We start from the raw sequence: 26,165 nt of genomic DNA, 5'->3' as shown, positions 1-26,165 counted from the left end.
GCAAAAGGTCAAGGTGAGCCAAAGCTTAGGCAAATAAAAATACAAGAATTTGGCATCTCTGCATTCTACTTGTCTGTCAAGCCAATCATATGCACACAGCCTTCTCAGATCAAGTGACAGCAGGGTCTAAAATTGAGTCCAAATGTAAATAAGCACTAAAAAAAAACACGCAGGCCTTCCTAAGCACAAAAATCCTGAGCGTGCTAGTGACAACGGTAGTGTGACATTAACTAAAACATTCATCACCATTAAGAGTAATTAACAAACTTCTTCAGCATTAATTAAAGTCCCTGCTTTAAGGGAAACTGTGCCTAATTAGGAGCTTTGACAGGATAAGGCTTTAGGGATGAACCATATCCAGAGGGCTGTTGGAGGGGTACAAGCTAGTGAATTTTCTAGAGTTTTCCTCCTCTTGTCACAAAACTCTGTGTCCTTGGTCAACTCAAAAGATGGTCTGGTCTAGCTTGGCACAGCCCTGAAAAAATATTGACAGGTATGACAGGCCTCCGATTAGCCAGTCAGCTGGAGGCCCAGACCTTGTCACCTGTCAGGTAGAGACATGAAGGGTGAATGAACAGAGGAGGTGGAGGAGGATGGTGCAGAGACAAACTTGGAGAAAAAAGAACTGGTGACATTCAGAGTTAACTGGGTACACACACGTGCGAGAGGCAGCTGTGAAAAAAACCAAACAACACATGTATATGGCGCCCGAGTCACCTGCAGAAGTGTTTGTGAAGCACTCCATTACAAAAACCAGAGAGGATGACAAATGTGTACCCAAAGAATCTGTGATTGGATCGGGGATTAAGGGGCTGCCATGTCTCTGATGGGAAACAGGCAGGAGACAGACAGACAGAGAGTGGAAGAAAGAGAAGGAGATGGAAGGAAAAGAAGGGTGGAAGGAGGACAGTAAACGAATGTCAGACTGCCCAGGCAGGGAGACAGAGTGGCAGAGTGGGTGGGCTTTGACAGACACATCTCACACAGGCTGACAGCTCCGTCAATAGCCCCAGGATGGCCGCCCTGATTGACAGCTAGCAGGTGGCGCATGAATGGAGTTGTCAGCCCGACTGTCAGTCAAAGTCACATCGCTGTGGCTACGAGGCCCCGGCTGAACAGGCACACAGCTGCCCAAGGTGATCTCTGGGTATACAGGCGGGCTTCTGGCACGGGAGGCTGAGGCAGCTCAGATCACGCTAAAATCACCATACATGGCCATAGCAGCACACAATAGCTCAGTTGATTGTGCCTGTGTTCCACTAGTGGATAGATCTGGTATATACACACATGATTGGTTTGACTGGATTGAAAAAAGTAGGGGGGGGAAATCATTTGAATGTACTATCGATGAATCTCTGCAGTTTTTCCATTTCTTTGGTTCCCCTTAATTGAGCATTGTTCCAGCACGAGGGCATGAAGCATAGGAGTTAATGGGCAATAATTATATGTGAGAGAGGCTTTCTCCCTGGAGTGGAATCCAGAACAAATGGAAGCTCCGATGTGCAACATTCTACTTCATTACATCTGCCGCGATTAAAGCCTGAACATCTGGCACCATATCCTGACAGATAGACAAGACTTCTGGACTGGAAGGGAAATCGAGCGATATTTACAAAAATGTAACACAGGGTATTTACTGGATGAAAGAACAAGTGCTTTGGGCAGGCACGGTACACTCTCCCTATCAGACAAGTGCTGGACTGATAGATGCATGTAAACACAAGTAAATCGTTTGGACACTTTAGACAAAATGAACGACACTAAGTACCCCAGCTACACATTCACATCACAATGGACTTTATTATTATAGGCAGCTTCTTTTGCTACAGATAAATACATACTGTGGCTCTTCAAGTAAACACTGGAATGTACATCAAGGTTGGCTGTTAACTTCTTTTTAACAATCTCCATCATCCTAATCCTTTTGAGGTGAAGCTAAAACAATAACCATAACTGTCTGTATGTGCTGTTAATACGATAACATCAAGTCCCGCAGAGGGATGTCACGCCGATCTGGTCTGTCTCTGGCGCACGGTTGTCTCCCGTGATGCTCAGAGGCAGTCTGGAGGGCATCTGGGGTGTGTGCGAACGTCGAAGGCGGCGGTCAGGGTAGAGACTGTTGTCAAACGGCCTACGGTGCACACAAAGGACGTGAGTCTTCAGGTTGCCCTTCTGGGAGGCGCTGTAGGGGCAGTAACGGCACTGGAAAGGCTTCCGAGCTGGAAACGAATACACGGGAATGGGGTGGCGGTTAATGTTTGCAACAAGTAAATAATCACAATCCCACCGGGCAGTTTTTGAGATTATAATGCATCGGGTTTGTGCATGCTGAACACAACACAGTCAGCCAATAAAATCAAAGAAAAACAAGTTCCCTGACAAAAAATAAAAACCCTCACTGTGTGACGCAGAATAAGCCTCTGCTAAAACAGAATAATACTGATTTCTGTGAAGAATGCATGTGGTATGTTTTTAGTTCTGGATAGCAAACATTAGTCTTGGCAGGTCATTTTTCCAGTGCTCTACAACAGATGTGGCCAGGTGAGATGTGAGAGAAATGTTAATATTTGTTATTGTGCACTGAAGCTGCTGTAGGCTTGCAGATTGTTGATTTTCTGATCACTTTGGCACTTAGCCTTCATCCTGTGACACCTAATGGGCTGACGGGTTTTTCTAAAAAGGCATGCAAGTTCATGCTCATTATTACACACTTCCTGCTCACAACTCACACATGCACGCACACACACACAAATAAATAAACACGCACACAAGTGTTGAGCTGAGGAATGACAGATGTCTGCAGCTGGGAGGCAAGGCATGCCAAAACGTCCTGTCTGTCCACCTCCTTCGTGCCCGCTGCATAGTTTCTCCATAAACAATGTGAACATACATGACCCAGCACACAATGTACCCTTAAGATACAAACAACAAAGCTTAACACTAGTAGCTTCCAGATGTTTATCCAACCTCAATAAAAAATCAGTATGATACCAAAGCCTTCAGGCTTGCTAAGATCAAAGCAAAAGTGACTCATTTACCTCTCTACCTAGACAGCCATGTGTCCTTGTTCACCGCTGTGCTATTTTTGAGATGTTACCTCATATAATGACTTTCTCTTTTCCCCTCTGTCTAACACTTCAATGTGTTTTTCTGTGATTCATGGTTACAGTAAACCATTATGTGCTGATGTCATTTGACATCACTTCCCAAAAAGTGAGGGCTGTCTCAGCCTTTTCACCCCGCCCTCGCCTCTTCCACTCTATCATGCTCCTCATCAGAGCTGAGACAGCTGTACACAGCTCAACGCTCGCTTTCACATCTACATAAAAAAGGTGTTTTTTGGAGGGAAAAGTGGGAAAACTCACAGAAGGTGTGAGCAATAAAAGGTAATGCTCCATCTGTTGCTGTATAATAACCTGATGGCCGTAAAGGACACACACACACACACACATTTACAAACTAGGCCTGACACATCTGAATATCATCAGGATAGCACAGAAGGGTCTGTGTGTGTCTGTGTTTGTGTGTGTATGAGAGACAGAGAGCTGGAATGAACAGCAGTAAAGATAAGCTTTGTCAGACCCAGGTAGAGTGCAGTTTGTGGCGCACCTTAAACTCTGCCTGCCTCACTTAAGCTTCCCTGGCTTCAGCCTGACGTGGAAAGACAGGAGAGGAGGTTGGATGCATAAAAATAAACACTCCTTGTTAAAACTTTAATGTCATTTTTCTGACTTCCGCTTCCTCAAATTTCACATGTTCCCTTGTAACTTGATAAACTTGACAGATTTTCCTCAATCTTATCAAATCCTTGTAAATGCACTCAGGCGCTGTGAACAATTCTGTAGCCTATTACACTTTCATAAAATCGGTTAATAATAAGCCAAAAGGTCTTGGGCCTACATTAGTCGCTCGGTGCCCAGCGTGTCTCCCCCTTCTCTGCCTCTGTTGCCTTGCTTTCTGTCCCTCCTCGTCTTCCTCAGTCTGCTGCTCTTTTAGTCCTCCCACCAGAGGAGAGGGGAGGTCCAACAGAGGGCAACCTCCAAATAAGTTCCATTAATCACAGGCCAGAGTCTAATGTAACTAATATTTTACAATTAGAGGAGACAGCAGTGGGCTCTTAGCCATCCATCTCGCCGCCATATGATCCTCCATTCACAGGCTACTCAAGCCACAGCTTCAGACCAGCCATTCACTCAAAGAAATACACTCACACACACACACACACGTACCCCTATACATATATAACAATGCATGAAGAGACTCAACAGGAAATGAGAAGGGTGGGATTGTGTGGTGTTGAAAGAAAGAGTGGAACTCTGCCAGTAGTACAAAAACAGAGTGATTACTGACTTTGAATCTGCAGAACGTTGACACTGAACTTAAAGGATAATCTCAGTTCCTTGCAATTTATTTTCACAGTTGCGGCCAAAGGAACAGGACAATACGCACAATCTTTCATGAATAAGTCAGATTATAAACAAACCAACAGTTTAACCACATATTCAAAATGACTTTATTCAAAAGATAAACTGAAAGTGAGTGAACTTGAAATCACAGCACAAAAAGAAAAAAAGATCTGTGCGCACATAAATAACCTGTCACAAGTATGTTCGGTTAGAGATGAACCAGAAGGCAAGTTTAGAATTTCTTCAAATGGATGTGTTGCACCTCACATGTTATATTTCAAAGAAAAGGGGAAAACTTGGGAATTTGTTTTAAAGTTCATCACCCGACTCTGGCGTGTATTCCCAAATTTCTGCATGTTGAATGAGCCTTTTACTAATTCAAAAATCAAGATATTGCATCCAGAGCTAGCCTACCACTCAAAAGGTTAAATATAATCCTTTCATCTAACTTGTTTCCCCTCTTTTCATTCCTTTAACTAGTTATTTTATTTAATAGGGCTAAAACCTCTGTGTACAGACTAAAATGTGTCAACCTTGGATCAATTTTTAACAGTAAACTAAGCAAAGTTTTTATATATTCTTTAGTAGATTTTTACTTATTTGAGTCTTTCAGTTGTAATTCTTCTTATCATCATTCTATATATCAAAACAGTAGGTTTATATGTGGTTATATTGTCTATTATGGGAAGTATAGTTTTATATATATATTTGTTTTTGTTGCTATTGGGCAGGGACTAGTACTAGAAAAGCATATCCTGCCTTGCCTTTGCATATTTGCTTGAGGTTGTACACATGTATGTTCACACCTGCATGCATGCAATGATGTGTTTGTGTGTGGTGTGTGTGTGTGTGTGTGTGTGTGTGTGTGTGTGCAGCGAGAGTGTGTTGTGTGTCACAGGCTGAGATAATGACCATGATGACAGTGGCGGGGCCGACGGGGGCCAGAAGAGCTGAATGGTGACGGATGACACAGGCCTGAGCTCTGATGGCACACAGACAGTGAGTGATGACTGCACATCCTTCCCAGTGCTCCACCCTTCATTATCTCTATGGGGAGAAGCACGGCACAAAGGCAGGCCGCGCTGCCCTCTCGCTGCCCTCAAACGACATCTGCTCATAGAGACAGCCGCACTACCGCTCCTCTTTCACCTCGCTGTCGCTCCATCTATCTCCATCTATGGTGATCTTTCTCGCTCCTTTTCTCTCTCCTTTTCTCCTGCTCTCTGTCACCCTCTCCGCGGAGGGTATACAGAGGTCAGACAATGAGATAATGACTCACCCCTTTCAACCTTTCAAATCAGGGCCTTTTCTTTCTCTCTGTCCTCCATGTTCTTTCATTCTTAATCCTTTCTTTATCGATCTTCTCATGTTCACTTGTTCTCATGAGTCTGAGGCCTGATCTGACATCACCGAAGGAACAGTTGACATGGTTAACTGGTTAACTCTTTTAAAGTTGCCCCAAGGCATCCATTTTGCAACATGACAGCATTCTCAGAAATAGTTGTCCTAATTGTGCCTCTGAAATATGGATGCATGTCAAACTACTTGGGAGTGAGCTATTTACCGCAGCCTCAGCTGTTAGAGTGGTAAATGTTGCCATCTAGTGGTTGAGCCCAAGCAGCGCAGAGGTAAGAGAGTGTTTAAAACACAAGGGAGGGCTCAGTGAGACTAATGAGCATGCAGACAGGTTCAACCAGAGGTCACCATCTGGCCAATTACCACTGCTGGCACATTGGAGCCGACCTGAACTGTCATCACAAACACATCACTCCATGTCCAAACTGCCCAGCAATATGTCACCATGCCACTCGACGTGCCATACAGTATGGAGAGGATGGGGTCAACAGAAGACAGCCCCATGACAAAGCCACCTGGTCAGCGCTGCAGACAGGACAGACTGCTAGGCCACCTGCTTAGCTCAGTTTTAGAGGACACTCGATGGACTCTCAATGTCAGCCCCGCATCTCACTGTCCAGTTTGACTGACAGGTGTTTATTGTGCCTTTGAAGTCAACTTCCTGAGAGAGAAAACGCAGAGGATCAATCTGCAGTGAACAAAAGGCAAGCGATGCTTGAAATAGCTCCTTGCATTGATCCGATTGCTGAAAAGTGCAGGCCACAGTTACGGTATGGCCTGCTGCATGTGAGGGATGAACTGTTTGATGTCATTTTTTCTGCTTTTCGGAGGAAAGGTTTTTTTAAAATCAATGTTTTTTAATCCAAATGGCATTATACATAATAAAAGCAAGAAAGAAACATGAACAGTGTGACGGCTATGACAGGAGGTGAAGGGGAGGGGTGCTTCTCGGCATATTATAATAACCATCTGTACAATCAAATAGAAAACTACATCTTGCTGTTAGAATCATAAAGAAAGGGAACAGATGTTAATCCCTAATGGAGTTGACAGGCACTTTCCTGTCTTTCACATGAACATATTGAGTTTCTGAATAAGAGGGGGATCAGAGGGAAGGTGTATCATGTTGCACTCATAATACATGCATATCAAAGACCCCAGCTGTTGGATTCCCTCTCCTGAGAGACAGCATTATTAAATCTGCACTCAGCAAGCATATCACACCAGCACAAGAGCTTAAGCCTCTCCATCAGTGGGCTCCATTGGCTTGGCGATTTGTAACCTATCACACTAGGAGATTATATCACCCTTTAAAGTGTAGGGGTAATCAGTGCCACACACCTGTGTCTTCTTTAGCCCTTGTTTGAGATCAGATATAAGATCTGCAAGAAAAAACTCAAGTGCTATAAGTATAAGGGAAGTGTACTGTTCATAATTGGTGTGATTCAGTCACACACTCACACTCGATCTTCACACTTCTGCTGTCAGGTGACGAGGGCTGAGATACCGCCAAAACTTTTTTTGGTGTTCTGTAGCAGGATCCTCACACCAGACAATGTATAAAAGTTTGAGCTTGCACTCTAGTTGGCCAGTTATATATAGAGCTTAGTCAAAAAATAATAATCATGCTCTGTTCCCACTCGCAGCAGTTTATCACATGCACAGAAATAATGTGGTTCAAAGCATAGCTGCTGTCTGACCACTAGGTGGCAATATTTGCCTTCGAATCTGGAGACAGCTCTGGCTACATCTTGATAACAGTGACAGCTGCATTTAGTGTATGTGATATATAAGCTCGTGCTCACCTGATGCAATGTCTTTCTCCATGTTCCCCCCACCGTTCAGACCGACTTTGTGGGCGCTAGCAGGTGTGCTGTTGAGGCTCCCCTGGGATCTGAGGAAGGAGAGCAGGCCGCCCTGGTGCTGAAGTGGATCCGACTGTCCTGGAGTTATGCTCTCCAGAGAGGAAATGGGAGATTCAGCCACAGCTCTGACCCATTGTCCTAGCTTGTCTTGCTTCTTTTCACCAGCACCCTCAAAATCAGCGCTGGCCTCTCCCGGCTCTTTTGACTCAAGGACATTATTTTTCAGTATTTTCCACTTGGCAGCATTGTCATTTTTGTCCTCCCTCCCTTGGTCAGATTTCTCAAATTCACCTTCACCATCATGAACTGTAGAGCCTGCGTTCTGTGCGTTCATCTCCTCCTTGGCTCCGTGCACCAAGAGGTCAGACTGAAATGTGGGTTTCACACTGAGTTCAGCTGGTGCGTTCGAGTAACTTTGTCGCTGGCGGGTAATGGAGGAGGACAGTCCATTACTAAAAACGCTGGACATCTGTACCAGCACAGCAGGAGACACAGCTGAATGAGATGTGACGGTGTCTGGCCTGACAGACAAATCCAAAGGCTCATACTGGGACTTCCGATTTTGAGCAGACAAAGAGCCGTCTAGACCCGCATCTCGGTCAGCGAGATCGGACTGCTTGTTAATGAGCAAGGAATTTTCGCTGTGGCTCTCCAGACCGAGATACGGCCCCGCAGCCGGGCTCCAGTCCTCCCTGGATCTGGGTCGGAGCTTGGAGCTGGGGTTAGGGCTGGAGCTGCTGCTGCTGCTAGGCTGTAGAGGAGAAGAAAGATCCCCGTTGTTCTGCCAGTTGGTGAAGTGGTACTGATCCAGATGGAAGCCGAGGGAGGCTGTCTGTGCAGAGGTGTAGTCATTTGAAGGTGGACACCTGTAGACTTTCTCACCTAACAGCAACAGATGACAACAGCAAAAACATAAGACAAACTTAATCAAATTAGGAAAGCATGTGCATATGAGACATACTGAGCATTTGGTTCTGAGCATGTACCAACAACAGTTGTCTAAACATGAAAAATGTTGCAATCCCACACCAGGCTGAGTTGAATGATTTAAGTGCTGCCCTGCAGTAAATCAAGCTTGTAATCAGCTTTCAGCTCCAGTGATCCATCATTTTACAGTATGGACGCCACCACCATGTGCAATAAATACACCCAAAGACGTTAACACCAAACAAGATTCTTCCAGAAATAATAAACAGTGAGATTGTAAAGCAACTAGAACAAGGCAGATGTTGCAGACAAGAACCTCATTCCATCAAAAACAGTAAGTGGGTTTCCCAGTCAGAAATAACGAAGTCCAACATGTGAGCAGTTCTGATTAACCACACCATGTACTGTAGCTGAGTTTATTTTTGCTTCACACTTGAAAAATGGTGCGTTGGAAACATAATTCAAACAGTACAAAGTGTATTATTGTGGAGAATGGCAAAGGGTGATTTTTCTCCTTTTAGCCAGTGAATAATATCCATCTGGATGCAAGATTTGATCTCGCATACCATAACTTTTAATTAAAGGTAATTTAAATGTCTTCTTCCCTCTGTTTACCTTCAGTTTAATCCTTATAGCTATCACAGAAACACCCTTCAGGGTTAAACACACTCCCTGTGACCATTTTGAGTTAGTGATTGTCTGAGACCTCTGCCTTGCACTGTCTTTAAACAGCCCAGCTGTTTCGCTGCCATTCCAATTACAGTAAAAGTCATCCGATGCCATTAAGCCACAAATATTGGCAGTTTATTGCCCAACACTCTCCTGGCATTTGAAGGTCAGGTCATACATTATACTGTGTCTTTTAGGGATGTGTCTGGGATAGGGAGATAAACCCACCACCATTAATTTAATTCTATGCATATTGATGCCTTATTGTTCTTCTTTAATGGACTAATATCTGAGTTACAACAGTGATTCATTCCCCGCCAGAGAAATATCAATTTCATACACCTCGAGATCTGACCCTGAGGTAATTCTCTGAGGTAAATCTAAATCTAATGATCTGTAGTAGTTACTTTACTTTGTTTCCAACTTTAATAGAAAACCTGCATTATGAGCTGAATGGTAGTAAAGAGAGGGCTGTTTTTTACTATTACAATTTACAAAACCGTAAAATAACACCCACGTATTAATTAAATAGAGCTCCAGCAAATGAAATTGAAAAGTCACAGCTGAAATGGGAAATTCGTGTCCTTGAACTAAAGTCTTCTCCTTTTGTTTGCACTGCACTCTGAGTGTTTATATGTGAGTGTGCTCGTATAGAGCATGTTTGATTTAAAGTCTACGTAAGATTACATGTGTGTGGGGTGTGCAAGAGCGGGAAAGAGACTTCAACAGTGCCACACCCTTGTCTCCAGTAACAGACCAAAAAAAAAGAGAGAGAAAAAAAAGATCCAAACAGCTTAATGGAACTCTTTCAGACACACTATATATCTCAATTATTCTGTGGCTTAAATTACGATGACATTACCGGTCAGCTCCAAATGCAGAAAACACATATATCTGACCTCATCTTTCAGTGCGGACCTTCCTAAACCCATTTGCCATCCTTCATGAAAGCGGTTAAAAACAACACAAAGACTGAAGACTCTGCCTTTTTTTCTCTTCCTTTGGATGGGTGCCATCTTTGTGATTGCCTGGTTCATGCTAACTTAATCAGTTTAAGATTTACTTACAGTGCAGAGGCGCACATTATGTGAGGGGAGTAATTTTAGAGCTTAGATTTATCAACCAAAACTCCAATTACTGCATCATTACAAACCCCAGCCTCTCTCACCTAACACAGAGCATCTAATGAAGTGATGCGTATGAGTTATCCGCCCTTACTGAATGTGCAAGGCGGATGAAAAAGGTAAATAAATAAATAAATGCCTCAAGTGAGCCGTGTCTATGGAAAAAGCATGCAGCTGGGCTCGGACGAGTGATTCATTTCATATGGAAATGGGCTTTAAAATTTACGTCCATATATCACCGTCAATGCAATCACGTACTCACACACTATATGCTTACACATGCATTTGGCAGTTATATTGTAGGTATCAAACTCTGTATGCAGCGGGGCTTTGCCTCTTTCTGTACATATGTAATCAAGCAACTGAAATGCAAAACAGAGATACATAGTGGCTGGTTTGGTTTAAGATGAAACAGTGAGAGTGAGAGTCACACACAAGACTGGTGAGAAAAACAGGGGCACCAGATGTTCTTTGATGTTTATAATAGCATATATTATTAATATTAATTAGACCACATAGTCAATGACGCATTTGGGACGTTTCCAAGTCAATTAAGCCAAATGGCATTCAGGAGACGGTGGAACAATATTTCAAGGCAGGTGTTCAGAACTCCCTGGGTAAATCTTTTTATCTGCATGCTAGGAAAACAAGCATTTTGAGCTTAATTTGAGCCTCATATCTGCAATAATAATTAAAAAGAGGATTAAAAGACAGAAGTGAGAGGGAAACGGCAAAGCCAACAGGTAATCAGTTTAGACAAACCAGTCAGACTGACTCTGATCTGTGAATAAGAGCTGAATTTGTAAAGCTATGACAGAGTTAGATAAGGACCTATTTAGTAAAAAGATGCTTTTTTGCTTTCAACAATCACAAAGAATAGACGGATGGAAGTGGAACAGCCAAAGGAAAAGTGATATTCTGCACAGCAGCCTGCTTTATCTGTGTTTCTGGGTAAACCGCTGCTCATATTACCATTCACAGTTTTATAGACGCTTATCACTTCAGGCTCTCTTGGCTGTAACAGTTACAGTAAAAGTAGCATAAAAGCAGGGAACACATGTGGGGACAACATCGTTACATGGTGCCTGCTCGCCGACCTTGAGGTTAAGAGTATTGAATGGGACTAATTAATAACTGTCAGCGCATTTTAGCAGTTTGTGTTTTCTTCATTCAGATGTGGGATCTAGCTGGTCCAATGTAGGTCAGAGGCCTGCAGCATGGACCCTTTGTGAGCTTTAAGAAGAGTCGTTATTCTTAATCTCAACTTATAATTAAAGTTAAAGCGCATTTTGAAATCTGTGCTGATTAGATATTGAAAGAAGGAATTCATAACACGCCTCCTATTCAAATCAAAGTCAGATTTCTCATTTACGACGCTGGGTGTTTGTAGTTAAAAATCTAAATCGGGCGCTGTAAGAACCTGTCTCCCACTCTGACAGCCATGACTGTACTATATTTGCCATCCATGTTGGGTACATCAATAACTTCATGACCACCATAGGCTGACTATGAATAATGTAGCCTGTAATTCTGGACTAATCAATGTTCCTCAAGCCGAACATCTGGCAGTGGTAATTCTTCCTCAGCATCTCCGCTCTCCTGAATTAGAAAACACTCGCTCTCTCACTCTCTCTGCCTCCGTGTCCAAGCATCGAGACAGACAGACTTGATCAGTTACAACCCCCCACCTCCGAAAAAACTTATCCCTGTTATTAAACCCTCATCAAGTGGTGCGTGTTCTCCATATGTGTAGGATTTACCTATCTGTCCCGCAGCAGACCTGTGCGTTGAGCCAGGGCCAGCAGCGTGTGATTGTGTTAATTAATCTGTCATTGTGAGCACAGGGAGCAGCTGCAGAGGTCTCTGGGATATATTGTCAGAGCTAAACAATGCGGTGCTAAGCCCCCAGAGTGAGTCTACCATTACACAGGACTAAGAACAGAGAGGAGAGGAGGAGAGGGGGAGAGAGAGCCTGCCGGATCCATCATTGACTAAAGCAATGACGCCTGACCTTTACAATGAATTAGTTTCCATGCTTAATATTGACTGAAATTAGAGTCTGATACTGAATGTGCCATCCCAGAACTGTGCACGCTCAAATCCTCAGCTAGCCAACTATCGTAAATGTTTCTGGAAGTGACACCGTATGGTCTCGGAGATAGGGGAGAAGAGGGAAAGTAGAAACAACAGAGCTTGAATATGTTTCTTAAAGAGCAACCAGAGAGGGATTTGGCTGTAAACTGTGAGCATTTACATGTAAATATGCAGATGCCAGTATGTGTGTACAATATGGAAACAAAACATCTAATGAGATTAGACCTGATCCATTTATCTCTGCTCTACGGCCATCATTTAAGAGGATACTGGCCCAAATCCCACAGGAGCGCAGCAGACTTAGATGCACATAAGTAGTTCTCTAACACTGGAAGAAAATAACCGTAAGCATAAGCTGTGAGGAAAGCGAACAAAGTTTGGATTTATCTTTTCTTCTCGTCTCTTAATAACGCCGTTACAGCAGTAATTTAGACTCATGATAACATGTTAGCAGGATGCCATGATAAAGAAGGCATTTACCCATAGAGCCGAATCATCTAAATCACCAGGTGGAACAGAAGACTATCAATAAAAATACCAGGTGGTAGATCAAATCATAAAAATCACTGGGTGGTATATATCAAATCATTAAAAACACCAGATGGCATGCATTAACATCTTGTGCCCCTGTAGGCAAGGGGTGGGGATGTGACGGATATAAAATAGAGGGTACTAATTATCCCTACAATTCACCATGATGCCATTATCTTTAAAAAGAAAACAAAGTCCTTGTGGATGATAATATCTGTAGCTGTGTTGCTGACCCTGTGCTTGCTTCAAATCCACCTACTCTAAGTAGTCACAAATATGATGACACATGTTTTACATGCACTTGATCATTTCTGACAAAAAGGGGAAAAAATATAACAATAATAAGATGCTTTTATGTCAAATATTTTGAGATTAGTTCACAGATGGAAACATCAGGGACTAATTCCTAATGAATGATTAAAACGTTATCTAGAGGCTGAGACGTAGTCCTAATCTTTTACTCTGAAGACTTGTCTTCCTGCACTGAATTACCTGTAGCTGGAGAAGAAGATTGTGGTCGATGGTCCACAGCGCTGCCAGAGTTCCCCGTCTCGGTGATCATCTCTGCTGGCCCATGATGACTCACGCTGCCGGGGCTCCCAGGTCTGCTTATGGTTTTGGTGTCTGGGTCACCAAAGCACAGTTTCCCATCATCTACAGGGAGACATCTCTCTGGCAGATAGGAGGAGCACTGCTGCTGCTGCTGCTGCTGCTGGTGGTCTTTAGGGCTGAACATTTGCTGTTCAATAGGTAACCCTGGTGTTATGATCTGCCAACCCGCATAGCTGCTGCTGTTGGTGAGAGCATCTCTGGCAGCAATTATTTTCTGCAGATATTCCATGCTAGAGGAACTCAGCGGAGGGTGGAGATGATTTAGACTCATCGAAGAAGAGCTCTCTGCATCTGTCACCGCACCAGGCCCCGAGGAAATCATCCGCCCTAACATCTCTCGGACCTTCATGTCAACACCAGCTGCAGCTATCATCTGGTTGTAATCTGGGTGGTCCACTCTCTCAGCTGTAAGGAACCTGTTGTGAATGCGGGAGATGTACTGGGAGTAGAGGTTGCTCTGATGCTCCGATGGCGTCAGGTTACTCATTTCAGCAGAGGAATCACGCTCGGGAGGGAGATTGGTCTTAGCAGCGAGCTTATTAAGGTGCACCTTCATGTGGTTCTTCAAAAACCAGGGTTCCTTGAAGCGACGGCCACAGATTTGGCAGCAGTGCTCAAAAGAATCCTTGTGTTTCCTCATGTGGCCCTTTAGGAACCAGGCCTGGCTGAAGGTCTGGCCGCACACCTCGCAGGGGAATTCACCGACAGGCTTTCCCTGATCACCAGCCCCAATCGCGGGCTTTTGCCCTGAGCCCGAATCGGCTGTGATATGTGTCATTTCAACATGGCTGATGAGCTCCTCCTCGTGTGAGGCAGCAAACTCACACAGAGTACATTTGTAGGGCTTGTGGAGGATTCTGATGTGGCGCTCAAGCTCTTGCTGCTTCCTGAACTTTCCCTTACAGAAAGAGCAGCGGAAGCCAGTGGTTTGGGGCTGGATGGCCTCGTCGTGAATTGTAGTCAACTTGGGAGAGGTGGATCCACATGGCTGGCTGTCTGCTGCGCTAGAGTTGCTTAACAGCTGAGGCTGTGTCGGAAAAGTCTGCGGTAGAGGCTTTTGATGGTGGTTTATATTAGCTGCTTGCGGTTGGCTAACGTGACTAGCTCTCATCTGCCTGTCTCTTAGTATCGCCCTTTCCTCGAGCTCGTGAAGCAACCTGTTCTCCTCCCTAATCCTCCCACGGCCTTTGCCCAGAATGCCTTGCTTGTGTGTGCGGAGGTGTATCTTCAGGTTCCCCTTCTGTGCAGCCCTGTGGTCGCAGTACGGGCACTTGAAAGGCTTCTCACCTGTATGAGTGCGCATGTGAAGGGAAAGGATGCTGTTGAAGCGGAAACGCTTTCCACATAACGGGCAGGGATACTTCCTGTTTTTGCGGTTATCATCTTGGGAAGAATTAACCTGAGAGACAATGCTTTGATTGGTGACTCTCAGGAACTGGGAAAGCTCTACTCTCCCATTCATGCTGCTGAGAATTCGTGCATCCATGATTTGGTTGGCCAGAAGTGCCATCTGGCTCCTAATTGGGTGGGTAGATGGGGTAATGAAGCTGTCCTTTCGGGGACTGGGTGATGTTACAGTATGGTGGTCAGGGGTGTCTAACTGGGACAGTCTGAAGGTTAGTAAAATGAAGTGTTTGCACTTATTTAGCTGAAACAGGATGTGGATTCATGCTGTTTAGATGACGTGTCTGTTTCCTGTTTGTCTGACCTAAAGAGAAAAACAAAAGGTGCATTAAGTTATTTCAAAGTCTGCTGCAGGAAATGTATTATTTAAAAAATTAGAAGCAATAAGAAGAGCAACTAAGTAAGGAAAAAACAAAGCTAAATAAATATGGCCATGTGTTGTCAACGAGGTGTAAATCTGTACTTTTGCAACTGCTGTATAATGCCAGTTATGCACCACAAATAGGTCAGGAAATAGTGCAAAGTAGGTTCTGACAATCCTCATCCTGTCTTAAGTATACCTGTGGTTTTACATTATTGTTGGAGACTGCGAAAATGCTGATTATGTATAACCACAAAGGCTTCCTCAACAAATATCTCATCTTTACTAAAGGGTAAGTTGAAAATCTTTGTCTAGATCTCATTTTGTTAGTGACACACAATACTAAGGCAGCAGAAACATCAAAGCCTATCTGCTTCTACTTGCCCTTCCTTCGCATTTCACAAATCTTTGAAATGCTTTAAAGAGAAGATTAAAGTAAATAGTTAAGCTTTTTCAGCAGGTCTGCTGCATATTTGAATAAAACCGTTACTAGGATAATTATGTCACAGGAGTACTGAGGAAAATAAACAACTTAATGATGGATGCAAAATTTTAAACTAAAGTTAAAGGAAGCATATCTGAATAAAAAGCCTGCCCTTCCCAGCTCCCTTTTTTATTCGACTGTAGCAGCAAAACAAAGCTTCAAATTCACATCGTGCTACAATGGTAGAGGTCACACAGGCGAGCCCTGCACAGCTCTAGTGCAGCACCAAAGGGCACAGAACAAAGCCTGCACTGTCCACACTGAATTAACACAGGCTTACATCATCCTGGACTGCAACCTCAGTCAGTCACGAAAATGATGTACACAAAACCACACAGATAAAGAGTTGGCAGGCAGGGAGCAACGGTTCGTGTGACTGGCGTGTCCGCTCTAAGATGTAGATTAGAAATCAATGTGACCATTATGGTGCTGACTTAATCATATCTGACAAGAAAAGGTCTGTAAATTATATCTTTATATCATAGATCCACTTTACAGCTCCTGACCCGATATTCCTGAACAGCCTTTCCACAAAAGAAAGCAAATGGGAGGTTAGCCCCACTTCCCACGCATTTTCAAGAATGGCCGTCAGTTAGACCGAGCTCACATTTGCCTTAATTAATGTCATTACTGTGCAGTTGCTCTTATTGTACGGTGTAGCCAATATAAAGTCTGCAACCAATCAATAATGATTGATTGAACTTAACTCTAAATAGCTCTGTCTCTGCAACATCTTCTGAAATCACTTTGACGATGGTTTAGTGCACAAGTGCATGCCTTCTTTGCTAAACACTGCACATGTGTACTAGCTCTGGGTTACATTTAGCCTTTTAAAGAGAGATTGAGCTAAACAAGAGAGCAATAAGAACAATCTGGCACGACACAATCTTGCTGTCATACTCCGGCACAGTAAATCACGCTTACCTGGGCGCCAAAATGAAAACGCTAACTTTCATGTAAATAACGGCCTTCCAAATCAAATCTGATTATGAGTATAACCCATAACAACGTCAACCAAATGTTAGCTGATTAAAAAATAGTCTTAGTCAGCAAAGTTTTGTTTGGTCAGTCACAGAAAACTCCAACAACCACAGGAAGTGGTGACATTGCGTCAGACAGCTAGTCACAGATAGACAGTGTCATTTACAAGAGCTGGTGTCTGCATTTGTTACAGTGCACATGTCAGGCAGGCAGGAAATCCAACGTGTGGGCTCATTTTGTGAAGGTAAAGGATGACACCCAAGAGAGTGACAGGCAAACTCTGCTGGCAAATATTTTGCCCATCATTCATCCATCTCAAACTTAGCTTATCATCTAAAACATGTAAGCAGCCGCTTAGCATGGCTGTTCATTATTATGCTAGACTGACCTTGAATTCTCATGTCTTGCAACAAATTTAAAATTAACATAACTTTTGCTGTTGTCACAAACAGGCAGCTCGCCTCCTGTGTGTTCTTGTATCTTTTAAAGCTTTGTTATAATGCTTTTGTATTCTTCTGCAGTGTAAAACAGCAATAACAATGTTATACATTACTCCACTCAACTCAAACCATTATCTGGTGCCCCCTAAAATATATATATATGTTTAAATAATTAAAATAATATCCTAATTGTGGAATAGCTAGTCAGCTACTAGTCAAGGAGATAGCTCTACCCCTACTCCACAGCAAGTTTGATCAGGCATGAAAATGTTGCACATAAAACCACCCGGATAAAGAGCTGCCTGCAGCCATGGCTGGTGTGAGCAGTGTGTCTGCACTGAGCTCAGATCAATGTAAGGCTACAGGCCTGACCTAATCACATCTGACAGGAAGAAAGTGAGCAAATGATATTAGCATACACTAGATCTACTTCATATTTACTAAAGTGATATTTCTCTGATTAACTGCGCATGGCAACGAGGCAGAAAGCCGTCATTGCTTGTGTGTGCGGACTGGCTTTGGTGGGAATCTGTGGAGATAGGAGCGGGGCCATCAGGTGTTTTCACTGTCAGAGTGGATTAGGCTCTTTTAGTGCAGATTGAGAGAGCGCTTGATTGTTTTGAAGCATTGTGTCACAGTAGCGCCTCTTAGGTGTGGACGCACATATACGAACAAGGAGCAGGTGTGATTTAGCACAGGCAATAAAAGGGAAACAAAAATGTGACACATACATTACAACCAGCCAAGGAGGCTGTGCATTTGGGATGATTTTAGATGTGACAATATCAAACACTGTTATATTTACTTTCACTGCTGTCAGGCGAAGGGGATTCTATAAAAGATTTGACCTACAAGAGAGTGGAAACACGATATTTTTACCTTGTAGTGCATTGCCATGTAGGATGGATGGATAGATGCGTCGAGGCCTAGAGTGATGAAAGTGGAATGAAACACGTAAATGAAATTTATAGATCAGAAGTGCGTATTACATTTTTCTTTTTAGCAGCGGTTAAAATTAATAAAAATCCATTAATAATTTATGTTGGTTGTTGACTGAAAAATACAATAAATGCACCACAAATGGCTGCAAAAGCCTTCTCCCAACAGCTACAGTGAGCCCTCTAATAAGCAAAGAAAGCTAAAGATCATCTGATGTTAACATGACTGATAACAGCCTTTTCGTGTACGTTGTTTTCAGATGAGCAAAAACTGGAAATCCTTGTTTAATTTCAGTATGTAACTATTTACCGTCCCTTGTAATAATGTGTAAAAATCTACATGTAGTGGCTTAGATGTGTTCTGTTTACCCAGGCAGGCTGACAGTTGTACGCATGATACAGTAATAAAAACTCAACTCAATAGTGAACACATGCAGTTAAAAATGAAACACATATGTAATTATAGAGTTGGATGCAGATACTCATGCCTCATATGAGCAAATAAGCATGCAGTCTGACATTTAATATGTCTGTTGATGTCCCAGATTCTTTGTAAAATGCTTCAGCCTACTTCAAAATTCCTGGAATTCCTGACTTCCCAGGCTGCAGAAGGCAACTGTTTATCACACATGAGCTTATGTAAAGACAGTGAAAGCCCCATGCTATGCTTTATGTCCCCTGTATCTCACTTCATCCACGTGCCCACCCACCAAATCAGCCAGCCAACACTCCTGTGGACTGCAATGTCAGGGGATGAACAGCATGCTCAAGGAAGAGGGCAGTGGTAACACAGCTGCCCACCATGACCCATACAAAAGATAGCACACATATACTTTCTGACAGCCAGATTAATGAAACCCTATAGGAGCTTCTCTGTAGGCCCCCCAAAAGCCTGACGGAGACAGAATAGTCTAACCAGCACCATTCATTACTGCAGGAGTACAGAGCACAGAAAGAGCACACACAGCACTGACAAACTAGCTCCTTGTGAGTAATAGCTAAAGAACTCATAAAAGAATACATACACATTTGTTGCGGGTGTTGTACGTAAATCTATGCCACTCCTTCTACCACTATCAAACCCCCCCCCAAAAAACCTGTCTTGTGCCCCTTAAAAATAAACCTGGCATGCAAGTGATACAGCAGTGATGAACAGTTATGTGAGAATCGGCTATTTCAGGTGGCTTTCGATTAATTTTGTTTGTCTCAGTCAGCAATGCAGATTAGCGGCCTTGAATGCGCTGCAAAGGGAAAAATAAGTTCCTCTGGCAACATACTAAAAGCCACAGGGTATAGCACCTGGAACTCAGACTGAAAACAGCAGGTTTGCTTAGAGGCAACCAGCTGTGTGAGTACCTGTATGAGTTGGTGGCGTCTAAGTCTTTTCAGATGACAAATGGTTCCAATCCGCGTGCAAGGATAAGACGTGAAGAGTGAAAGTGTGCATAGGTACTCTGGTGAATACGAGCAGTATCATAACCATGTGTGTGTGTGTGTGTGTGTGTGTGTGTGTGTGTGTGTGTGTGTGTGTGTGTGTGTGTGTGTGTGTGTGTGTGTGTGTGTGTTGTAAATAAATTCTGGATTCGTGAAATTCCTTCGTTGTTTTCATTAGCTCTCACACACTTCGGAGTGAGGAAATATAAACTTCACTCTTCTTTGTCAGGCATTTGCAAACACACCCATTTTCACATGCTGTCTCTATCTTTCCATAACACACACACGGAGGCACAGGCATATAGAATGTATTTAAGATCACTAATGTGTAAACAGTTGCTCTTGTTTGCACAGACCACCTGTTCTTTCTGGACACAAACAAAGCTTTGGCGTACGATGGGGTGTGTTAACAGTGTGGGGTGGGGAGGGGATGCCTCACAGAAGAGAAGCCTATCCACATGGTGTAGGCTGCATCAGATGGTTGGGCCCTGCATGACAGCAGTCAGCTCCAACATAACTCGCACAGATCTCAAAGAACACAGCTTCTTCAGTCTGCAACAGACTGACATGTTTTGCTTTCTCGACAACTTCCCCGGGCGGATGCAAACTCTTGCTCGCTATAACGTTTAAGTTAGCAGCCCTCCTAACTGTGAAAGGATCAATTTGTTTTTGCACTGCATTTGTCTTTCACATTGGCCAATATTTGCAAAAGTGAAAGGAAGACACGAAAAAAAAACTAGATGTGTCTATTTTCAGTTGCGAAAAAAAAGCACTTGAAGGCACTAAAACAAAAGTCATTAAACGAGTCATCACAAAATCACAGCAGGAGTCTGGTAATGCCACTTACAGTATCTCATTAAGCTATGGCATCCACAGCAAAAAAAACCTGACAAACAAAGAGCATAATCCAAGGCACATTAGCTGGGCTGATAATTCAATGAACTCTCATTTGGCAGCCATCTTGCCCTTGTGATGGTCTTTTTTCAGCCGCAGCAGCAGAGCACAGACCCCTCATGAAGTTCCTCTCTCTCTCTCTCCTTCTTCCTCTCCCCATCAATCTATCTATCTCACACATACTGTATATCCCTCCTCCTGCTCTTCTTCCCTTTCTCTCACTCTCTCTCACATGCTCTCTAAAACAACAAAACATCCACCATTAGACAACGGGGTACCAGCGTAATTAGAAAATGACTTCCTTTGCAATCCTAGCTAAGTAGTTTACACACTGTAATTACAGGGACAAAATCATCTTTTCATCATTTCACTGATTGAGCTCATCAACCCAGTGGGATCCCAGGACTGTGCTCAGGCAACATCTGGGCTAAGAGAATTAGCCCTTAGTTTAGCAGGCCTTACACAGTGGCAAGCAACGCAGCATGACCACCGGACATGGTCACACATCTCTAATTGGGACTGTATTTTTTTTTCTTTTTGATAATTAGGCCTTATCAAAGAGTCATCATCCAGAGGAACGTTCAAAAGGTACCCACCTAAACACAACAGGAGACATTAGGGAAGAAGAGCGCAAGCAACGCAAAGGATCATCTCGATTTTCCCACACTTCCCAAAATGCCTTATCAAACTTTTACTCCCCTGCAACAAACTCCTGTAGTTGTTAACTGAAGCACCGAAGATCGACCTTGGTGCACAACAACGTGTCTTTTCGCAGAGAGCTCTGTTTACTCTAATTCTGTGTGTAACTCGAGCCTTGACTTTCTAACAAACACATGCGGTTCCTGGAGTTGAAGGTGAAGTGCTTTCGTTCGTCTCTGTCCTGTCGAAGGACTCTGCCTCTGTGTGTTGGCAACAGAGGCAAGTGTTTAATGTGGCAGCTGTTAGCCTCGTGGATTTTCACTAATCACTCTCTCCTGATTACTCTGATGAGTGTATGATGCTCTTAAATAATCAACCCGCAATGAAAAAAAAAGAAAAATAATTATCATCATCTCCCTAAGTAGTGCAGCTGCACCCGCCTGCAATAATTACAACTAGAACAGGGCGCCTTCTCTCGTCACTTACAACCACTTATTATTAGAGATAACGCTAATTGGTGCAGTGGTGGGCGACAATTCTTCATGGGGTTCATCATAAAAAGCCAAACCTTGAAAGTTATGGCACATTAGAGGTCTTAAAGCCAAGGTACGGTATTAAACACTGCATGCTGAGACACGCCGATAATCTGAGCCAGGGGAGTAGTAGACGTCCTATCACTAGCCCCCTGGTTGCCTCACTACCTTGCCCTCACTCCACCCTTCCCCCACTCGTGGTATCAGCCTGGCAGACACAATTAACATTTTCATAAAAACAATTCCCTGCCTCCAATAGTCCAATGTAATTTGTTTTCCATCTCTGTTCATTAATCATTGTTTAAATCGGTGAGCCATCCCCTCCACTCTGCCATCTGCACTCAGCTGTGTTACAGATATGACACCTTCCCCCTTAATGGGAGCTGACAGCCAAGAGAGGAGGCCTGTAGAAAATAGCTTCCTGCATGTGCACTTCCACCTCACATACTGCCAGCAGGTGAGAGAGGGGTATTTAATGGGTTCTGATTAATCTCAAAGGCAAACAACATTACACTACAACATTATACAGCATGCAAACAGCATGCAACCCCTACATTATGTGCAAGTATGGAACAGCAGTATAGAAAGTGTGAAAAGCAACAGTGGATGGAATAACTAGAGCGAAACTCACACAGACATGCTTTACAACAATGGCAGAGCAGTCCACATTTTGTCAAAGTTTTTTTGTTTTTTCTCCTCTTGTTAAATTAGTGCAACGTTCCTACAATATGCTATTGTTTTCCTGGAATTGGGAGCAAGGTTATTAATTATTCACTGTTGTGTTCTCATATGAGGGGGCTATGCTTTTCACTGTATTGCCTCATAGCTCAAATACTTAAGGCCATAGTACTCAGGCAAATTTCACGAGGCAACATCACAGAGATATTATCACAGTGCAGACACTTGGCAGATTCAAAGTTTCCTGAAGAGTTTGAATGACTGGAAAGGTCAAAGTTCTACGATTTCCACATAATGCATCGGGAAAGACTACATAAATTACTTTTGCATTGCTTTGTCTCCATACTCAAAGTGATTTTAAGCCAAAGTCTAACTAGCTTAGGCATTTTTTTGGGGGGGGGAGAAAATCCTACTCAGTGTGGTGGTAAGAAGGTGCCAAAAAGTTCATCTGGCCTGTTGATTTCAGCGTGGATTACAGATATTCAAATCATGTGCCTCATGTTCAAACAAGTGCTTCTATCAGGGGAGAAAGTTGCCAAGCAGAGCTTTGTCATGTAAGCTGCATGAATTTACCGCAGCATAATGAGAAAACGGCTGTGGCGCTAAATTTAATACAGTTTCATCCACTCACCCTCCCTCTCTCTAATTTCTTCTCAGTCATAATGATAATAATTTTTGCTACCCCTCTGGTGTCAGTGCAGCGTATAGTTTACCCTTTTTTTGTGGTGCCACCTGAATATGCACTGGCCCAATTTTTCATCAGGAACTGTGTCACAGCTCACGCACACTCTCGGTTATAAAACGCTTTAGACAAGCACCCCAACTATTTTTCAGGGTGTTTCTAACAAGGAGAGCAGCAGCAGTATTAGTAAATGATGTGTATATTCAAAGCTGAATATTTCATGTTGATTGATCGTACTGACTGCCACCCACCTGCTCCTCCTCCTGTCCCACCGGAGCTGGCATGAGGAGAATTCAGTAATTGAGAAGAGCAGAGCATGGTCTCTCTTTGCTCACATATGACAGATGGGGCATCATCGCTTCAAAGGAGAGCATTTGGAAACAGGAGGAAGGAGAAGGGGGGCAGAGGGTGAGGGTGGCTTTGAAAGTAGCTGTGCCACTCTGTACAGGTGATAGTTAAGAAAAAAGGTTACAAAACCTAAAACGTGGGCTTTTAATGCTGCTTGAGGTGTCAAAACTACAACTTGAAAACTGTGAATTCTTTCGGGCTCCTGCTTGTCTTTAACAAGCAAACTGGGGGTTGTAATGCACAGCCACCTTGCGTCATTCTTATTCATAACTACACAACTTATAGTATAAAAACCCTCATTTTTATGTTTATAAATCATAATTTTACATTATGTGAAAGAAAAAACCTGTATGCAATAATATGATATAATTGAAGGTTGCAGTGAAATATGATAGAATATGATGCTCGTGGTCTAACTGTATACTAATTATATGCTCAATAAACACCAGAGAAATACACAGATTTGGTATTTTTTGCGTTCTATTGGATGACTCTCGACTAATTTTTACGATGAGCTGTAGAAAATTCCTTAGTCACCTTTCAGCCCTCGCCATTACTTCCTTTTTAACAAGAAAGAAAACCAACAGTGGCATCCCTGGGAAACGCGTGTCCATCAGAATCAGACTCGTCAGAAACTTTTCACAAATAACTTGGGTAAATCTTTAAGAGTCGCAGTGATTTCTCTTACCTGGCCAGTTCGAAGAGGCGCGGAGGACACGATGTGACAGCTGGAGTTCAGTGGAGAGTGATGTTGAACTGGATGACTGACTGCTGACTGACGGACTGTACGCTTCACACGCTTTATCATAAACGCCCAGCACACAGTAGCGCACTGATTTCCTCCTTTAACTACCTTTTCCTCCTCGGTCTAAAAAAAAAAAGCGTTTACACGGTTTAGCCAGACGAAGCCAGTAACGCGCTTTGCTCTGTAGTATTTCCAGTTGAAGAAAGAGGTAATGAAATCTTATAAAAAATTACTCGGGATACTTCGACATGTCCCGAAGCCGTATGTCTCCCTCATCTGGCCGCTGGTATGTAAGTGTAACAGACTGGTACCGTGCGTAAAATGTGCACCAGCGTCTCCAGAACGCAGACTTTAGAAATCAATAACCCCCCCCCCCCCCCCCCCCCCCCCCCCCTCGATATGCATGCTTGTAGAAGTATTATGTTATATCATGCATGTCACATTAGTCCCGGGGATTACCTGCAAGTGTGGTGCTTTTACTTTTGAAAACTTCTGTGAAAGCACGAAGGATTTGTATGGAGCTCTCATCTTTAAAAAATTATACACATTTATATCGGGAAGATGTTGTATAGAACACTTTGTGCTGCAGCTGCTGCTTATTTTTTTCGCATCCGATATGGGTTTTCGACGTTTAAGAGAAGACGGGATTATACCTGAGTGATTATAGGTGGTAAATGACTCTATTAAGAAAGCTTAATTGGAGGCTTGAAGCATCTCTCACACTTCTGCTCTCCGCCTGACATTCAGTATTCTCCAAAAAGGAAAAGAAAATCTTGCCATCTTGCTTCTAATGCAAATATATAGATAAGAGAATATCTATCTATCTATCTATCTATCTATCTATCTATCTATCTATCTATCTATCTATCTATCTATCTATCTATCTATCTATCTTTAGATAGATAAAAAAAAGGTCATAAAAGAAAAAAAAAGTGGAGACAAAGTGGAGCTTACTATCAAAAATGTAATCTTTTGGAACATCACACTAGTCACCTATACACCTATACACCTATACACCTAGATAGATAGATAGATAGATAGATAGATAGATAGATAGATAGATAGATAGATAGATAGATAGATAGATAGATAGATAGATAGATAGATAGATAGATAGATAGATAGATAGATAGATAGATAGACATGGTCCTTGGGTTCTTCATTTAGTTGTAGATGTAGGTGTTTTCTATGAAGCATTGATTTTTATCATCATTAAGGCCGTAACCACTGTTTGTTTTTCAGTGGGGGAAGTGATTTTTTTTTTATCTTTAATTTTTTACATTTTCTGGCCAAAACTTAAAGGTACTGAATTTATCAATATAAGACAAGCTCACACTGATAACTAGTTGGTAACATGTTACAGGTTTCTCATTTTCTCTCAATCGGTTTATAAATTATTGACAAATGAATTCAGCTCTAACAGTTCTATAATATGCTGCTGTAGTCGTCCCATTGATTTTATTTATGAATATATAGGCTTTAATAACACACACAAAGCAAACTAAAGCAAACAAAAAATGACATTTCAGAGGATTTAAGAGATTATGGATCGAAAGAGCAGCGCAAAGATCATATCACAAAGCTGTTCCTGGATATTTGTTTCTCTCCTGTGATTTCCACCTGAGCCTCATTAGTGGAAAAGAAACCAGTTGCTCTTATAGGCAGTGAGTGTAAATGATCCAAGTACAAGACCGTTGGATATTTCATAACATATGTTCAAATAGCAGTGAAGCAGATACACTGGCTGCTGTTTAATCCATTCTTCTGTCATTTGGAACTAAAAGCTCCCCCTCTCAGACCGAAGCACCTGTCTGGACAACAATACCTGCTGAATCCCTAATCATACAACTCTTAAAATCCCTCATAATCCCTGAAATGTAGATCTCAAGTGTGTTCCAGCTCATTACATAGATTGTATGCAAGTTTTCTTTGAAATGTAGTTCCAGCATATACCTACGCAGCTTAACCTACATAAGACCATTGATCTGTGTCTCACCAACACAACTCTAGCATGTTAAGC

At 42.8% G+C, this 26,165-nt stretch overlaps 1 protein-coding gene across 4 annotated transcripts; it reads right to left on the bottom strand.

The window, feature by feature from the left end:
- Positions 1-1,776: 1,776 nt before the first annotated feature.
- LOC146569375 (uncharacterized) lies at positions 1,777-24,411 on the bottom strand. Of its 4 annotated transcripts, none has more exons than XM_085281632.1 (5): positions 24,089-24,411; positions 18,134-18,180; positions 13,465-15,292; positions 7,568-8,509; positions 1,777-2,219 (listed from the first exon to the last, which is right to left on the bottom strand). In XM_085281632.1, exons 3-5 carry the CDS (start codon positions 15,092-15,094, stop codon positions 1,984-1,986), a joined length of 2,808 nt encoding a protein of 935 aa, XP_085137758.1. In that variant the 5' UTR covers positions 15,095-15,292; positions 18,134-18,180; positions 24,089-24,411; the 3' UTR covers positions 1,777-1,983. The 4 variants fall into 4 exon arrangements, with proteins under 4 accessions (XP_085137758.1, XP_085137759.1, XP_085137760.1 ...); XM_085281633.1 differs by lacking the exon at positions 24,089-24,411 and adding an exon at positions 23,304-23,474; XM_085281634.1 differs by lacking the exon at positions 18,134-18,180.
- Between the last annotated feature and the right edge of the window lie 1,754 nt (positions 24,412-26,165).

Source organism: Mchenga conophoros, linkage group LG7, assembly GCF_057382185.1.
Source record: "Mchenga conophoros isolate Kocher_MC1m ecotype Shallow Benthic linkage group LG7, M_conophoros_male_GT1.1, whole genome shotgun sequence".
Classification (NCBI taxonomy): domain Eukaryota; kingdom Metazoa; phylum Chordata; class Actinopteri; order Cichliformes; family Cichlidae; genus Mchenga; species Mchenga conophoros.
This window is presented reverse-complemented; position numbering and strand designations above follow the sequence as displayed.

Excerpts from the sequence above, each read along its gene's own strand:
- LOC146569375 (XM_085281632.1), bottom strand. The coding sequence starts at position 15,094 with ATGGCACTTCTGGCCAACCAAATCATGGATGCACGAATTCTCAGCAGC. Across the intron at positions 8,510-13,464 it reads ATCTTCTTCTCCAGCTACAG|GTGAGAAAGTCTACAGGTGT; the intron begins GTAATTCAGTGC and ends TGTTGCTGTTAG. Across the intron at positions 2,220-7,567 it reads GGAGAAAGACATTGCATCAG|CTCGGAAGCCTTTCCAGTGC; the intron begins GTGAGCACGAGC and ends ATTCGTTTCCAG.